Source organism: Sander vitreus, chromosome 17 (assembly GCF_031162955.1).
Source record: "Sander vitreus isolate 19-12246 chromosome 17, sanVit1, whole genome shotgun sequence".
NCBI classification, from domain to species: domain Eukaryota; kingdom Metazoa; phylum Chordata; class Actinopteri; order Perciformes; family Percidae; genus Sander; species Sander vitreus.
Window position 1 is genome coordinate 26,054,399 of NC_135871.1, and position 17,154 is coordinate 26,071,552.

Below are 17,154 nucleotides of genomic sequence, written 5' to 3' on the forward strand. Positions count from 1 at the left end.
ATTCATTTTATTTAATTTAAGATGTTGTATCATCACAGTCACAACCCAGTTAAAAAAGAAAATATATTCTCTGTCACACTGATCAGCTCCTATTGGATGCTGCATTGCATAAAGAAAAGCCAACGTGAAATAATAAAATGTGTGCGACATCTAGTGGCGAAAATGTGTCTTACATTGTGATTACATGTAGTAAAAAAACATGATGCTGTAGGCTATTTAATGTGTGCAAGGAATCCTTTTTGGACTTTCCTATTTGATGAATGCCTTTGTAATATTCCACCTATTTTTTGATGGCTGACACTTTATTATTTGTAATAAAATGTGCAAATGTTATGTTTGGTTTTCAATTAGTTGCAATGTGTGGCATATTTGTTAGACTTATTGATGTTGGATATAAATATTCATTATTTGATGTTTGGCTTTTCATGATTTACTGTAAATATTTATTATTTGATGATATAGCCTACCTATTCAATAATTGTTGTTAATTAGTTGCTGGATACTGGCATGAGTGTGTGTGTGTGTGTGTGTGTGTGTGTGTGTGTGTGTGTGTGTGTGTGTGTGTGTGTGTGTGGCCCCAGTATTTTGGGAGGGTGATGTTTACTTGACTCCAGACATTCCAAAAATTAAAATTAAAATCAACTAGGCTATTGAACAACACTGGTTTGATCAATTAGTTGATTTAATTGAAAAATATATCAAGTTGTTTCTGAATGCAGTCCTTCTCTTAGTCTAAACGCTTAAACAGGTGGCAAAAAAACTCAATGACTTTACAAAAGGACCCATGGATGTATAACAAAACGAAAGGACCAGAAAAGACTACAACGCAAAGGACTGTGGGAAACAAGTCAACCTCTACTCCCGGGTGACGTCATCCATGTGTTAACGTCCGTTACGTCTTCACGTTGCGCCAACTCAAGCTTGGCAGTTGAGATGTCAGGTAAAAGCGAAATTCTTTGGTTTGCTAGTTTCTGCAACTTGACTAAACTGCCGTTTAACGGAAACACCACCTAATGTAAGTACTTATTTAAATTAAAGGCCTAATGAACTACCTCAAATACATTGTGTTGCTGGTGACGGGGCTAGTCTGTTATTGTTTTTGTTGCAATAGATAGCTAACGTTAGGTCTAGCAGTTAACATATGCTAGCATAGCTAGCTAGCTAACGTTAAGTTACACTTCAGGTATGATTTTGTTTAACTGACACAAAGGTTTTGTCAAGTTAAAGCTAACGTTAACATAAAGGTTTTGTCAAGTTCAAGCTAACGTTAAGGGTCTCTCTGTCTGTTTTAGTGATGGTTATATAACGTTTCTTTTGCTTGCTAGCAGCGGTGTGAAATATCTGACGTTATTGTTTCGATGGAGCTCCATTAAGGTTAGCTGGAAACGTGAATTGATATTAATATACGGTTTAATTGTCTTATGTGAAAGTGTAATGCACTACTTGCCTGCAGACAGCTAACGTTATAAGTTATAAATGTGAGGTCTTTAAAGAAAAAGTAACAGTTAACGTTGTAACATTACAATAATATGTTTGGTGACCACCCTGGGACTATTAACTAACCCCAAGTCTTTTTACCATCTTAGTTTAGAAAGATTACGAAAGGAGTGGTCTGCATTTTTTAGTTCGTTATTTACTGAAAATGTTGCCAAGAGTGCTTAAAGACTTTATGCAAATCAACAAAGCCAATTATCTCATTGAACATTCAAGCTTTGGAAGCAACGCTAACGCTATTTCATTGCAAGTATATGATGTCTAGTATGTAACGTTCTGCTACTGTCTCTCTCTCTCTCTCTCTCTCTCTCTCTCTGCCTCTGCTAATTTGTAAACTCATATTATGAAAAACACTGCACATGGTTTACTATTGTCTTTCATGCTGAAATGACAGCTGTGATGAAACAACAGCCACATGTAGACCTTGTCATATCAAACTATACAAACATTTGTATTGGTCATGCAGAATGAACAGATTGTCAGGTTTGACTATATTACAGAATATGTTATTCAATTTGAATTACATCTTTGTTGTAGACTATTATTTAAGTTTATAAGGAGCCATAAGAAAATAATTCAGTAAATCCACAACAACAACAATGGCAACCATTGTGTCCAGTTTTTATATCGGCAGCCTTCTAAATCTTGTGTCATAGCCAGGCTTAACCATGGTATGTTTTTCCTATTTTTGTTACACAGCCAATATTCCCTGATCTGGTGGACCCACCACATTATTAGGCTTTTAAATCAATACAGCTATAACAATTTATGTAAAAATACTTAACAGATGTTTACTTTAGCTCAATTACCAATGATATATGCATAATTTATGGTTCATATATGCCATTTACCCCTGTGAGATCACATTTATGATCATATGATCATTTTGTTTTTTGTGAGAAAACAAGGAAATTCAATTAGAATAGAAAAAAAAATAGAAACAAGATTTTTGATCATTATTGGTGCTTACCTATTATTAATCAGAACAGGTGAAAGTGCTTGACATGTAACAATTTTGTAACTTTGTGTGGGAATAGCAGGTGCAGAAAGACAACATTCCCGCACACAGACACCTACACTCAGACACGCACACATACAGACGCACAGACACACACACACACACACACACACACACACACACACACACACACACACACACACACAGCAGGCCCAGTTAGGTGGAGGACACAGTTAAGTTTCATAGCACCTACAATTATTACACTGTAATAATTACGCTTGGGTCCACTAGACCCGAACACCTCGTATGTAATAGTTATGTGCAGGGGGGTGTACTGTGTGCAGTCATTGAAAATAAGTTATTTTTTATGTTCTTCGCAGAAAATGAGCCAAGGCCAGTGAGTTTGAGTTAGAAGAAAAAATAAATAGCATCATTTTTCTTTTAGCAAACATTGAAAACGGGTCCCACAGACCCAAACACCACACAAGGGTTAAACATGGTATTTAACATCAGGAGCATACATTGTGTAACTGTAACGGCCAGGATTGTGTGCTAACAGAAATGTTCTGCTCCATAGTGAACCAAAGGAATCAAAGAGGAGACTACTGCAATTTGCAGATATGGGGGGCCTGATATCCCGATGGAGGGTAAGTGAATGAGAGAAAAGGAAGAGTTAACAGGTCTTGAGTTGACGCTACATTAGTGTCTGATGTAAAACAATTACGGCACAGCGCCATCTCATGTCAAGTCTGTTTAATGTCTGTGGTTTATTGTCAAGAGTTGACGGAAATTCATGCGGTCTCCTTTTTTTGTTGTTGATTGAAATGATTAGAGCTAAATAACTAAACATTTAAATGAGTTGTTCTTTTTTATGATTTTTTTTTTTTTTTAACCCGGCAATACAATTTCAGTTTAGTATTAGTTTTTCTTAAATATTAAATTTTTTTATTTAGTCTCCGTTTACTAAACATATTTTTCACTGCTTATTTTCGTTTTGGTTTACTATAATAACCCTGGTTAGCTGTCGACACAGTGAACCCTGCACCCAAGCTAGATGAAAATAAATTAATATACTATTTTTAGATGTACCCCCCACCACCCCAGGGGGGGGTTAGGTTTTGATTATTCCTCTTTTTGGTCATTAGCATGGGTTCATAAACTTATGAGCACCACTGTATAAACAGAGGGATACACATATGTTTATACAGTGACATTTACTCTCAGCTGAGATATATCCGTGAACCAGGAACTGACCCCTTGATAAGTCACAAATGTGTTTACAGCAACAGGGTTGATCGTTTACTGACAAAGGGCTCAGTTCTGAATCTGTTGGCTGAGATCCCAGTGTTAATTTGTCTGATGAACTGGATTTTCTGATCTTTCCAGAAAAAGCCAACCACAATTGAGCAGCTGGAGAACCATGAAAAGGTACTGACTAAATAAATTTCACTCACACAATGCTTATAGCACAAAACAGGTATGCCATGTCTTTCTCAGTTTCCCTGTGTATGTATGAGTGCAGTCAAATGAAACATGCATGCCCTGTCTGCATTTTAGTTATTCATAATGATGTACAGTACAATCAACTGGGACCTGTCTCAAAAGTAGGATTATTGAATTATGGGATGATCACACTAAACATGGGGCAGGAATTCCACGTTTTACATAACATAGTTATCCAGCTTTGCACTGTTTAACATAACCTTTAACCTCCATTTTTCCCTTAAAGGAGATTAAAGAGCTGGAGGAGTTCAGAGCCAAAAACCAACGTTTGCAAAAGGTAGAGACGGCAAAACATCCAAGATGTGCAGTGATATTCTTGAATTGTACTCGCTTTTCTCTCATTGATGTGTTTGGGTGTATCTGTCTGCAGCTGTGGGTTGGCCGGTTGCTTCTCTACTCGTCAGTCCTATACCTGTTGACCTCTCTGGTCGTGTACTGTCTCTACCTACCTGATCAATGGTTGCCGAGACTAGCCATGACTCTGCCTTTCTTCATATACCCCGTGCTGTGAGTGCTCCTGTTGTTTTACAATATCCTTGTCATTTCTAATCTGGTACAAAGCACCTTAGATGTGTCATCTTAAAATATTATTTTAATACCCTGTTGTATGCACATTTTCTTTCATGTGTTGTATTTGATAAGCTATACCGCGTGCAAAGTGTTTTCATGTTAGTTGACAAGTTTGAATCTGAAGATTATTATTAAGAAAAACGACATCTCTCTACTGGCTTCTCTTTTTCTTCCTCATCATCAGGGTGTGGCTCATCAGAAAGTTGTTGATCTTTCTCTTTTCCAAACGCACCGAGAGAAACAGTAAGTTGTCCATCAGTCCCCTGCTATCCATTTGTCCATCCAGCTAACGCACAACATATCTGTTCAGGCTTTTGTTGATTATAGGACATACCAAATTACACTTTGACTGTGCATTCTTTCAGAATTTGTATTGCCTCCATTTCCCCATTGTGGACTCAAACTCACCACACTGTAATTATTGTCATACTTAACTCTCATGCATTCTTTACAGTAGTAAACTATTCTGCTGTCTCATACATAAAATAGTAACATATGAAACAGCTTTGATTTTTATAGCCTGCCCTATAAAGGCAAACATTGCTTTTGGGTTCTAACCATCAGAAATCAATCGCTGTGATATTTTAAACTGCACACCAAAAAACAAATATAGCTTGATAATATTTTAAAAATGCAAACTCATTAGCTTAATAATATGCTAAGTACGCACCACTTCCAAATATATTTGACATAGTATATTTCATTGGATCATGATGATTTAAAGTGAAGTGACTAAAGTTATTTACGCTTGCTTCTTTTTTTTTTAGATGATAAACTGGAAGATTTAAAGGCTTCCAAAAAAAAGATTGTAAGTGTCCAATTCATCACCGTTTACATTTCATTTATGTGTCTTTTACTGACTTGTTTAAAGAGAGTTTGGATGTAATGGGGGAGGGAGAATGACTGTTGTCTTCAAAATGCAATATTTTGTCTATTTTTTTCCCAATATGCAAAGTACTATTTGACGACTCGTCAAACAAGAATTGCTGCTCATTAATTGCAGCTGCCTCCTAATGTTATATTTTCTGTTTCTTTTACTGATGGCTAATTTCAACTTAGAAAACATCTACTTCTTGGTCGATTTTTTAATATGTTGTGTCCCTTGTCAACATTTAGGGTTTTCTACTTCGAGATTAATCATTCTGGCCAAGTTGTTTGTCCTCAGGGCTCCTTTTGTGTTTTAACCAGTGTGCATGTTAAAATGAAAGTTTCCCTTGTATGTGTTTTCAGCTGGAGGAAGTGATGGAAACGGAGACGTACAAAAACGCCAAACTCATCCTGGAACGCTTTGATCCCGAAGCTAAGAAGAAAGCTGTGAGTATCGTTGTCTTTTGTTGTTGTTGCTATATCTCTGTGCTTGTTCAGTTTCTATCATTTATTGTATCTTTGTTTTTGTTTGACTTTTGTTGGTATTGTTTGCTTTTATGTTGTAGGAGCTGGAGTCGACTCCGGTGCGTCCTCCGATGACTCCCAGGCCAGGACAAGGTACAACACTCATCAATACACAATAGAAAGATAAAGCATCACGTTTAAAGTTTGTTGAGTGGTGTTGATGACAAGCTACAAAACGTGATTCCTTCCCACTAGAATATAATGATTGAAGGATAGACACAGCAAATTCTTACATCTGCAAAAGGCCAAATTCTGTGATTAATTCCTCTCCTCTATGCAGAGATTCGACAGAGAGGGGTGGCAATGAGACCCATGCCGATGATGGGCACCCCGACTGCAATGGCAATGACTCCTCTACCTGGAGCAGGGCCCCGATATGGACCAGGGGGCACACCTGTGGGTAAGGGGGCGTACTGAGATACCTAACATTAAGTATGAGTGTCACCGTTTGGAAGTGCACCATCTATGATGCTCGGCACGTCATCGTGAGTTGACAGTGAGAGCTTGTCAGTTGCGTTCTTTCACCAAGGAAGTCAAGTCTCTCTCCATGCAGATTTTCAGGCATCCAGGTCACGGGCGTAGTACTAAGTCAATGGCAACCGGAACAAAAAGCAAGCCCCGTTGCTTTGGACTTAGTTTTTTTTAGACGTGTCTGTGTCTTTATCCCATGTTGCTGTGCCAACCGAACCTGTCCCTCTCTCAGCTCCAGGAGGGCCGCCGGAGAGATCTGCTCTGTCTGCCTCTTCCCTCCAGGGGGCAGTACCCAGGACCCCCTGCTCTCCAATACCAGGAGTAGGTAGGTTGCAAAGCCTTTGAATGCATCTTGGCAAAAATCCTTCTATGTGTGCATGAAAAAAAATCTAAGTTTGGGTTTTGTAAGACCAAAGTACTTAATTCTATGAATCTATATGAAATGCAAATAATATTTCGGAATTTAGAAAGAGCAATGCATTATTTTCTCTCTGTGTGTATTCATTTCCATCTGTGTGGACTGTTTTTTTAAGGCATGCACCCACCAGGTCCCCCATTAGCAAGACCCATTCTGCCCAAAGACAGGGGAGCCGTGGACCGAGTCATTGAATACCTTGTAGGGGATGGACCACAGAACAGGTAACATCCGTTTTGTTAGATGTTAAACCAAACTCACATTCTCTTTTAGCAGTCTGCAGATTCCCCACAAGGGAGTGGTGTTCACTCATATTCAGACCACCTCTACCCATACCAACCTGCACTATCTATAGGATTGGGAAGTAATAGCAGCAGCAGTTTAACCCTGTAGATGAAGACACATTGATGCCGCCTCCTACTGGCAAAGTTAGTATTAGCTGCACCAGAAACTGTAAGAATGAAAAACGCTGAGATTGTAACCAGAGTACAAAATTAGCACCATCCACCAGCCAAATGCTGGTAAAATGTGCAAGTGGCTGGTAGCTTTGCTTCACTCTTTTCTATTGAGTGGCTGGTAAAATGTTAACATTCATTAGCCAGTTGGCCGGTGGACAGTTCATTTTGCACCCCTGGTTGTACCATTCATTGCCAGCATTGTGGCACAAGTGTTATAATTGCAGCAGCATTTATTGTCCTTATGAAAAGTCCTCTGGGAAACCAGTCCTCACTGACTGATGTAGACCAGGCCGATTAATGGAAATTAAATTGTACTACTAAATAACTACTGGAATGCACTGAACATCAAAACAGTATTATATCAAACTCTTCCCCCTCCCTCTGTCCCTCCTTCCTTCCTATAGATACGCTTTGATCTGCCAACAGTGTTTTTCTCATAATGGCATGGCTCTGAAAGAAGAGTTTGAATACCTAGGTAAGAACAGACACACACCACTGCATTTAATGAGAGAGACTACCTCATTTAAGAAAAGACACAATGTAAATCGATTTTTTTAGGATCATAAACTCCAGAAAGTTATTATAATTCAATTTGGAATTATGGAATGTTAATACATGGGTTTTGCCATATTTATAAAATTATACAATCTCTCCTTCTAATTTGCTTTCTTGTTTGCTTTTTCCCTTTCTATCTCTATTCTCCTCCCCCCCCCCCTCCCGCAGCATTCCGTTGTGCGTATTGCTACTTCCTGAATCCAGCCAGGAAGACACGCCCTCAGGCTCCCAGGCTTCCAGAGTTCAGCTACGAGAGGAGGCTACGAGCAGAATCGCGTTCCCCTGGACCAACGCCGCGTTCTGGGACAGACACAGAGGAGAGTGCACCCCCTTCTGCAGGTACTGAAAAACACAGAGAGGCAGCAAGCAAGACAATACAAGACAAGGTCTCCTCAGGTCTGAATTGAGAAAACGGAGAAAGGGGGTTGTGTTTAAGTTGAGAGCAATGCTGATGATAGCAAGTCCTAATTAGAATCTGTCCTGCTTCATACACACTGGAAGAGCAGTCAAACATTGTTTGACTGAATAAACATCTGAATCTGAGACAAGAAGGTAATTGAGAAAATTGGTTCAGACTTGAGACCAAGACATTGGGCGTTTCCCAATACCAAGAATGCAAAGAACAGACTTGTGTTCTTGGGGAGAACGTTCTTGCTAGTTGTACCTGGAAGAATGAACTCGCAAGTTCACAAGCACAGAAAACACTGTTAAGAGTTTGAGACGATGCGTTCTTCCTGTTATTGCTCAACCCCCCCAGCACAGAGGCTACCTGCAGTGGTCCAAAATAACAGCTAGCAATAAAAACCACAACAATATAACCACTTTGTATTAAAACAATCTCCGGACAACAAAACCTCATAATGCTACAACTATTGCAATAATATTGAAAAATAAAACCTATTGAGCTTTAATTTTATTGTTTATGGTTTAGCTCAAACACCCCTTACTTATTCAGAAGAGTGGAACGCGATCCCTACTATTATTAGTGTATAAGTCAGTTTAAATAAAAAAAATAAGTATGCCTATGCACTAGTGTGTCCTATGTGATCGTGATAATTTCTATATTATTGTAGTGCACTGGATATGCCCAGGGAGATGGAAATTAGCAATTCAAATTATAAAGGTTGGTGTCTCCCCTTTGGTCTACATAACATGTCATAGCATGTTACCACTTTATGTACAACTGTTCATTTATCATACCCACTGAAACTCAACTTCTAGTAGATCAGAAAACAAATACACCAAAAAAATATGAACTAAATCGAGAAGAGAAACGGGTATATCTCTCTCGTGTGTGTGTGTGTGTGTGTGTGTGTGTGTGTGTGTGTGTGTGTGCGTGCGTGCGTGCGGAGTTTAACTCCGAAAAGACAGTTAACCACAGGTTCCCGTTAATCTTATGATGGACACGTGTTGTGATATTTAAACAAAACGATCCGTCAACGGCGAAATAAAAGCCTCTTATTTACGGGACCGGTCTAAAAGACCTCCGTCTTACAGCGGGGTCTCCGAGCGTGACTGTCCGAGCGATGCACTAGCGGCCCCGGCAGGCGCAAGCTGGCGGCCGCCTCACTTCATGGAGCTTCGAAAACTTTGGAGCAAATTGTCAATTCGGCAAAGATTTGCACAAGACTGCCTATATTCAAAATCGTTTTTGGTCTGTCTATGTACCGGAAACCCGACCATCATTGAATGCCGAAATGAATATTGGGATACGGATGCTGCGAAGTTCATACAAGTTACCAACCAATGCATCCTCAGTAAAATAGGCGTCAACAACATTTCCGGGAATCTTAACTGTTCTTGGTGAAATGCAAAGTTGTGTATTGGGACAGTACTTTGGCAACACGATGACGTTTCACAGGGACACAAGAACACAAGTCAATAGAAGAACACAGATTGAGAAACGCCCATTGTCAATGTCTTGTTACAATGTGCTACTTCTGAGAGACAACACACTCTCTCACACACACACACACACACACACACACACACACACACACACACACACACATCTCATACTCAAACCGCTGTGTGCAACGTTATTGTTACTTACTCCATGTTCTAACCACCTGTGATAAATGCTTCAGAGACACCACCACCTTCAAATATCACCATCCTCTTTGCTACAGGAAGCACCTTCAGTGTTTAAGAAATTATAATTTTAGAATTGAGAAATACAACTGGCATGACATAATCTCTCAATATCTTTATCCATCATTTTTGCCAGATGAAATCCGTTGAAAAATTCTCGGTGCAGACAACCATTGGTGGTGCAAACCAGAAAGAATAATTTTAGCTTGCTCTCTTTTGAACTAGTGTAGGGGGGCATACCAGTTAAAGAGTGTATGTCTTACCCAAATGCTAGTTAGTGTAACTTTTTACAAATTGATTCTGTGCGTGCGGCAGTAATAAGGCAAGCAGAACAGTATAACAGAGAAAATAGACGTTCCTCAGCACATTTCCTTTGTCAGACCTGTGATCACACTAACAGTGTTGCGTTATAGTGGCCAGTGGGTTTGACAGTGTGATCTTGCCTCTAGCCAAGGCTCCGGCTCCGCGGAATTTGGTCCACAGTTTCCGGATCCAGCAGAGTCCAAAGAACCCTCAGAACATACCTCTGCAGAGTCCAGGTTCCCCTCCTCTCCCTGCACTGTCTGAACTGGCTTAATTTAAACTGATTACCCCAGAATGGATCAACTTTTTCTTCGCTGTAGAATCCATAACACTGTAGGACGCAGGCCCAATGCCTATGTCAATTTGCTACTTCTAATCACACTAAAGCGACAATGGGTTTAAGCGGTTACTGGATGTCTTTACCAGACCTGGGTCAAACTGTGTTTCCAAATACATTTCATCCTATTCAGAGAATTTAAATTCATCTTGCAAAGTTTAGAAAATCTGAAAAACTGAACAACTGATGTAGTATTGTCTGAATTGTAATGATTAATTCTTAACATTTGTTTAGAAAATGCCAAACAAATCCTTAAATAAAAAATACACTTGTTTGACCCAGATCTGGTCTTCACTGAGTGCACAGTATATTTAGATGGATTTTCTAACTGATTTGCTCTCCAATCAACAGAAGTCTAAATTGTCTCAAAAAGCCAAAAGTATTCTTGACAGTGAGGTCCGCAGCGATACGTTTAGTCACCAAAGAGCAGGGCTGTATTACCTGTCTTCTCCTGGAATATTAATCCTGTCCAAACATGATTTTTTATGTAATGGAATTAATTAGTGCTGTCAGTTAAACACGTTAACGCAAACCCATTTTACCGGCGTACATGTTTTTTATCGCGAGATTAACGTTCTTTTTGGCCTGGCAAACTTTGTAGTTTTTTTCACATGCTGTTGCAACAACTAGTAACGTTAGAAAAACTACAACACCACACCGGATCTAGCTAGACCGGAAACAAAACAACAGGCACGCCGCACACACTTCAATTCAATTTTATTTATAGTGTGAAATGATAACAGGAATTATCTCAGGACACTTTACAGATACAGTAGGTCTAGACCACACTCTATAATTTACAAGGACCCAACAATTCCAGTGATTCCCCCAAGAGCATGCATGAATGCTGAAGTGCGACAGTGGCAAAACACTTGTTTGGGCTCGCGAGCCGGGCCAAAGAGTATTAGGCTAACGTTACGTTTTAAGTGGATGGTGAGCAGGAGATGCAGAAATGGATGCCAGTAACATTCTGAATGGAAAGTTTACTTTTAAAAAGTTGCCAAAATGGTTCCATTGACAAGACCAAAGTGATCTGTGTGTTTTGTCGTTGTGAACTGAGCTATCATCGCAGCACGTCCAGTCTGAAATACCACACAGCCAATTCCCCGCCCCCTCGTCAAAGCCAGGCGACAAAATCACAAAGCAAGCCCATCCACTTTTCCATGTTGATAAGAGCATTAAAATGAGAGAAAAAAATAATGGGACAAAAAGAAATCTAGGGACATTTAGAATAGATAAAAATGTGCGATTAATTGCGAGTTAACTATGACATTAATGCGATTAATCACGATTAAATATTTTTATCGTTTGACAGCACTAGAATTAATCTTATTAATAATTAATTATTAATCTTAATAATGGTGCATTTAGATTGTGAATCCTGATTTTTAGATACAGTGAAACCTACATACTAAGCGTTACATTAAGATCCAATGATTTGTAATAATATAATGATATGATCTATTTAACACGTGTATCTGCAGCACCATAGCCTCTGCTGTTGATTTTGATGATGAAAGGGTTTTTCTTCGTGTTGAACAGACATTTTACCATTTGAATTATCCTCTTGTAAGCCGTGGTGTTGGATGGGAGAAGGGAGATTTTAAGGGATGTTAGTAAAGCGTCTTACAGTCTTTTCTTTTCCTAACTCTTGTGTAACTTCTGTTCACCCTAACAAAGGGAATGCTGCTAATTTTCTTTGATTCATCAATGATTATTTTAACTCCCAACAACCAATCATTTGTTGCATTGCAAAGTATTCACATTATCCCTCTTTCTCTCACCCTTCCATATTGTTCTGTATATTCATGTACTGGTTATATACACGTCTTACTTGCATATCTTCTCCTCAGATGAGAGAGAGTTGGTAGAAGATGAAGGACCCACTAAAGAAGTAGAGAGTGAGAGCCAATCAGTGGAGCAGCAGCAGCAGCAGCAGGAGCAGCAGCAGGAGGAGGAGCAGCAGGAGGAGGAGGAAGAAGACGGGGTTCAGAAGGAGGAAGAGGTGGAATCAGAGCAGAGTCACAGCGCCCCCTGTGAGACAGAGTCTCAGCCATCGTAGTTGCAGAGAGTCCAGAAGAGGGCCAGGGCTGTCGGATCATTCGGTCCAAACAAAAGGTGTTGGTATTGGCCATGATAGACAGGTGGCATTTTTAAGCAATATAACTGAACAAGGATTGTCACCAACAATAGTTTAACAATATTGTTTTTCCTTGCAACCAAAAACTACATCAATCACACTTTTACTTTTGTCTAAATGACTAAGACAAACCACGTAGAGGAGAGTATGTAGCACGATGTAGTAAATGGTGTGTATTCTTAATGAAAAACATTGCATTATGTTCATCATATGTAATAATACAGTTGTCCAACTTTATTGCCTAAAATGATGCCAACATATCATGGCCTTTTGAGTTTGATTGACTGCGAAGGTGTCCGGTTGATGATTGTAGTTGAAATCTTAAGGCTTTTTCTCGATAGAGCAGTTGGCTGCTGATAATGCTCTGTATGTGGGGACCGACATAGTCAGTATTCTATAATTTACCCTATAAGGTTCTTTTAGGCATGATTTGTTCATGAAAAGTTGTGATTTTAGATAGAACCGCTGGTTCACAAAGGGTTTGTCTTTAGGCGCAGCAGAAACTTAAACATGCTTAAATCTTAATTCCTTCACTGACCGTGACCCCACTCAGTGTCTGGGGTGTCTGTATAATTAGCTAAATATCACAGTTTATTACAGTATGTTTACATTTAAAATGTAAGTACAGTACATACATGTTATTTATAGTTTTGTTGATTGGTGAGAAAACATGAAATCAAACAAAGTGCATCCTAAGACAAACCTGTTGTGAATCAGGACATCATCGATTGTGTTAACAGTATGATATTAAGTTTCAAGGTCCTGCTATAGCTTTCTTCATCTCCTGCTTTTCATCCCCCCATTTTGTTTGGATACATTTGTTATACCCACATTTTACCACACACTGACACATGTCAGCATTTTGTCCTGCTGAACCTTTAAGTTTTATTTTAGGATGTTTGAGCAGCTTGTCCCAGACAAGAGGTATACCCAGAAAACTCACATCTGCAAGAAAATGAATGGCACTAACTAGAGAAAGCAGCTGCTGCAAGCCTATACATTGACTGTTGTTGACCATTCATGCCTTTGTTTCTTCTTTGTTGGTGAGAAAGTTAACATGCAGTCCAACTTTTTCGACTTGTGTCCGCAACAAATTATGTTAAATGTCCCACTTATTACTGCAGTTACCCAGAACAATGTGTGCAGCATCTAATAACTGAACTCAGATCAGCCATCAGTGGTGCAGGAGAAAATGTGTGTTTTGAGCAGAGGCGCATGTTTGTAGACTATTTTGAATGTGTGGTAAAAACCATATAACCCTGCTGCTTTATCTGCGCTCTCCCTAGATAGAAACATCCGGACTCATCAGGTCTTAATTTCCTAACCTAGATTGTATTGTAGTATGGGATAAGTAAACCTCTACAATTTATTTGAGTTGTTGGGTTTTATGAATATCTTTGTTTGAAGTAGGGAGTTGCAATGCAATGAGTACATGGGGATAACCACACAGAAGGGCCCTGCCCATACTGGCCGAACCCAGTACTCATCAGTGCCTACATGCTGAGAAGCAGCAGTGCTAACCACTGAGCCACCATGTTGATGAGTTGAACTAAAAATGAAACCGATTCTGAATAAAGTAGACATGTGGAAGGTGAAATAATTTAAGACTGGAGCTAAAACTGCCAATGTATCTCTATCTGGTTATTGCCAATCAAAGTTCTCAATAGGAATATAATTTGCCAAATGCACTGTTTTATCTGTATTTTGACACTTTATTTGCACTGAGTTTCTCTTTATTTATTTGGCCATATTTATGTACAAGTGTGGCTGCACTGTTTAGTTTTAATCATTTCGAGATGTCTTTAATTGCCATGGTATTGAAACAACCGCCTAAAAGTATAGGCCTAGTTTGCGTTCTGTAGCATTTGTTGAAATATTTTGGTGTTTTCTTCTTTTTGCTTACTTTCATTTTAAGTGTTTTAAAAGTGCACTCACAGTAGGCACTCCTAGTGCGTACCTTGGTTACTACAGTTATTTTCACGAGTTTACAGTGTAATCTGCCCTGTGTCTAGCTACTGTAGCAACATACAAAGTAAGAGGTTCATTTGATCAGCCCTAGCACCTCATGTTTTTGACAATAATTTCTCGTTTGTTATGAAATGGAACTAGAAGAAATAGTGAGTGTCTATGCAAATGTAAATATGTGGTATCACCTGTGTTGTACAGGTCTGGTCTTAGAAACACACACAGGCCATGTGGTCAAAGTATTCTTGAGGGGTACACAGACAACACAATACATTCTATTTAATGTGTGTTTAGTTTTTGATTGTCACACCAATTCTGTGTGTGTTTCTAGTTGTTGACCTCCTCAAAACCTCACAACAACCCAGAATCATTTGGCAGAAGTTGGCCTTAAAGGTTTGGGCTAGCCTTCTGAGTCTGTACATGGCAGCAAACGTGCTTTTGGACAAACCTTTGTTGAATGTTGAAGAGAGACCTTGTAATGAATTTAAAGCCGCCTGACTCCACAGCTTGACATGATTTTTGATTGACTTGTGGTTAGCTGAATGGTTCCAGTGTTAACAAGCTCTTAAATCCCACTTAATACCTGCTGGTGGTGAAAATGTGGTAAAAATTCTAATTATGAAGCTGTCATTTATATTTAATATTTAAAACAACTTCTTGACTTGTGTAATACCTATTTACTTTGCATTTGTAGTTAGTTTTTTTTCTCTGCTAGATTTATCAGTTACCTTTCTGCCAACGCTGGTTGTCATGAAGTAGGTGCATGGCACGCCTAATAAAAGTTTTTCAACAACAAAACAAGGCAATAGTTGTTGTGTTGTGGTTACTTACATGCTGTCCATGTCCGCTTCACAGATTAATTTAGTTTTGCCCCAAATTAGCTCTTGCCAAGCTAAACTAGCTGCAAGGCCAGATATCAGAAGGCGTTAGTGAGAACTCTTTGCTTATTGTGATTTAAGGGAGTTTTTGAATTGCTCAGTCTAAACTTCGTGCACACATGCTATCCACAAAACACACCTATAACCCATGTGTGCCATCCCTTTAAAGGGGTGCTATGCCGTTTTGGCCATTTCTTTGCCGTTTTCTCACTTTCTTTTGCTCGCAGTTTTCTCTATAGAGCTCCCCCTACCGCTCGGAATAGATATTTGGCAGCTCCTATGTTTACTTGTATCTGACTCCCTCGTCGGTCAGTCTGCCGTTTCCTCTTTCTCTGTTCCTCCGACAATGCTTCCCTAGCTTTCTGCTTCTTTTGCCGGCTCAGCCATGATGATGGCGTGAAAAACTCCATCGCTACCTTGTTCTTACAGCTAGCCGGTTCCTGAATGGGCGTATGTGTGCAGTGCCGTGAAGCATGTCGTTGCATCGCGACTCGCGAGAAACCTGATATCACGCGATACTTCCTGACGCTGAGGCCGGCCGAAGGTTGCAGGGTGGTTTTCAGCTCACAGGCGCTGGGGGAGCGAGACGACGAAAAAAAGTCATAACCATTCCAGTGACTCCGAAGCTGTTCAGTTAAGGTAAATTAAGCTAAAGAAAACGGCATAGTTCCCCTTTAAGTTGTATCCAAATCAAACAACATAGTGTTTTTTTTTCCTGGGGAAAAAAGTTAGTTTGTCAAGGAAATGCGACCTACAAAGTGCACAATCAAATTACATTTTTGGCCTGCTATGAAGGATAAGTAATAACTCACTTACATACAATACCTTATGATAAAACAATACATTAAGATAAAAATGGTAGAAAGTAAGTTATGTATTTTATTTTTTCACTCTAATTCACATCTACATGTCAAATGTTAAAAAAAGAAAGAAAAAAAAAGATCAGCACAATATGACCGCAGAACTTTATTGTATAATTAAACCAAACTAAATGGATGTTCTTTTATCATATGGAATCACAGCTGCAAAATAAATCAAGTTGCCTTCAGCTGGTTGCTGTTTACACAGGCAGCAACACTGCAGCTGTGATATTGCTTTACAATCTTCCATTGCTATGTCACTGTTTATTTTAGTTGTTACGGCACAATTAAAGCTGCACATAACACACCTCTTATCAGCATAAATCCTATGTTCCTGAAAGGAGTTAACATTATTTGACCTTATTTATTTAAACGATCATTTTGATGTATGGTAACTTAAAGCTTTAGTGCGTAACTTTTTGATATTAATGAACGTCAACATTCAAGCCGTTGGCTAACCGTAGCTAATCAAGACTATTAGCTCCACACAACTCGCTCTGTGTTTCTCAGTATGGCTATGTTCAGAAGATTGTGTCGTCCGGTGACATTTCGGCACAGAAGCTCAAGTGAAGATAACGACCTCTTCTGAAGAGTTTGTTTTTTTAATCCTCCGTGTCCTCCTTGGCTACTAGCAACTGCGTGGAGGAGGGGTGGGGGCGCGTGCGCGATCACGAAAGGCTTGTATCATGTGGACGCGCCGACAGTTTTGTTGTCATTACTTAGAATTCCTCACGGGGGCGACAGAAACTACGCACTATAGCTTT

The 17,154-nt window shown here is 39.3% G+C and overlaps 1 protein-coding gene across 2 annotated transcripts; it reads left to right on the forward strand.

Moving 5' to 3' along the window:
• The first annotated feature begins 899 nt into the window (after positions 1-899).
• Positions 900-15,458, forward strand: lnpk (lunapark, ER junction formation factor). 2 transcript variants are annotated; one of them, XM_078272800.1, is made up of 16 exons: positions 900-1,015; positions 3,030-3,099; positions 3,839-3,880; positions 4,182-4,232; positions 4,326-4,462; positions 4,710-4,768; positions 5,293-5,333; positions 5,756-5,839; positions 5,959-6,010; positions 6,198-6,317; positions 6,621-6,713; positions 6,922-7,027; positions 7,666-7,736; positions 7,985-8,155; positions 10,357-10,446; positions 12,401-15,458. In XM_078272800.1, the coding sequence occupies exons 2-16, from the start codon at positions 3,073-3,075 to the stop codon at positions 12,607-12,609; spliced, it is 1,353 nt and encodes a 450-aa protein (XP_078128926.1). In that variant the 5' UTR covers positions 900-1,015; positions 3,030-3,072; the 3' UTR covers positions 12,610-15,458. The 2 variants fall into 2 exon arrangements, with proteins under 2 accessions (XP_078128926.1, XP_078128927.1); XM_078272801.1 differs by lacking the exon at positions 10,357-10,446.
• The last annotated feature ends 1,696 nt before the right edge of the window (positions 15,459-17,154 follow it).

Bases quoted from the DNA above. Each gene is read 5' to 3' on its own strand.
- lnpk (XM_078272800.1), top strand. From the start codon at position 3,073: ATGGGGGGCCTGATATCCCGATGGAGG. The intron at 4,463-4,709 runs GTGAGTGCTCCT...CCTCATCATCAG, and splicing joins TTCTTCATATACCCCGTGCT to GGTGTGGCTCATCAGAAAGT. The intron at 5,840-5,958 runs GTGAGTATCGTT...TTTATGTTGTAG, and splicing joins CCGAAGCTAAGAAGAAAGCT to GAGCTGGAGTCGACTCCGGT.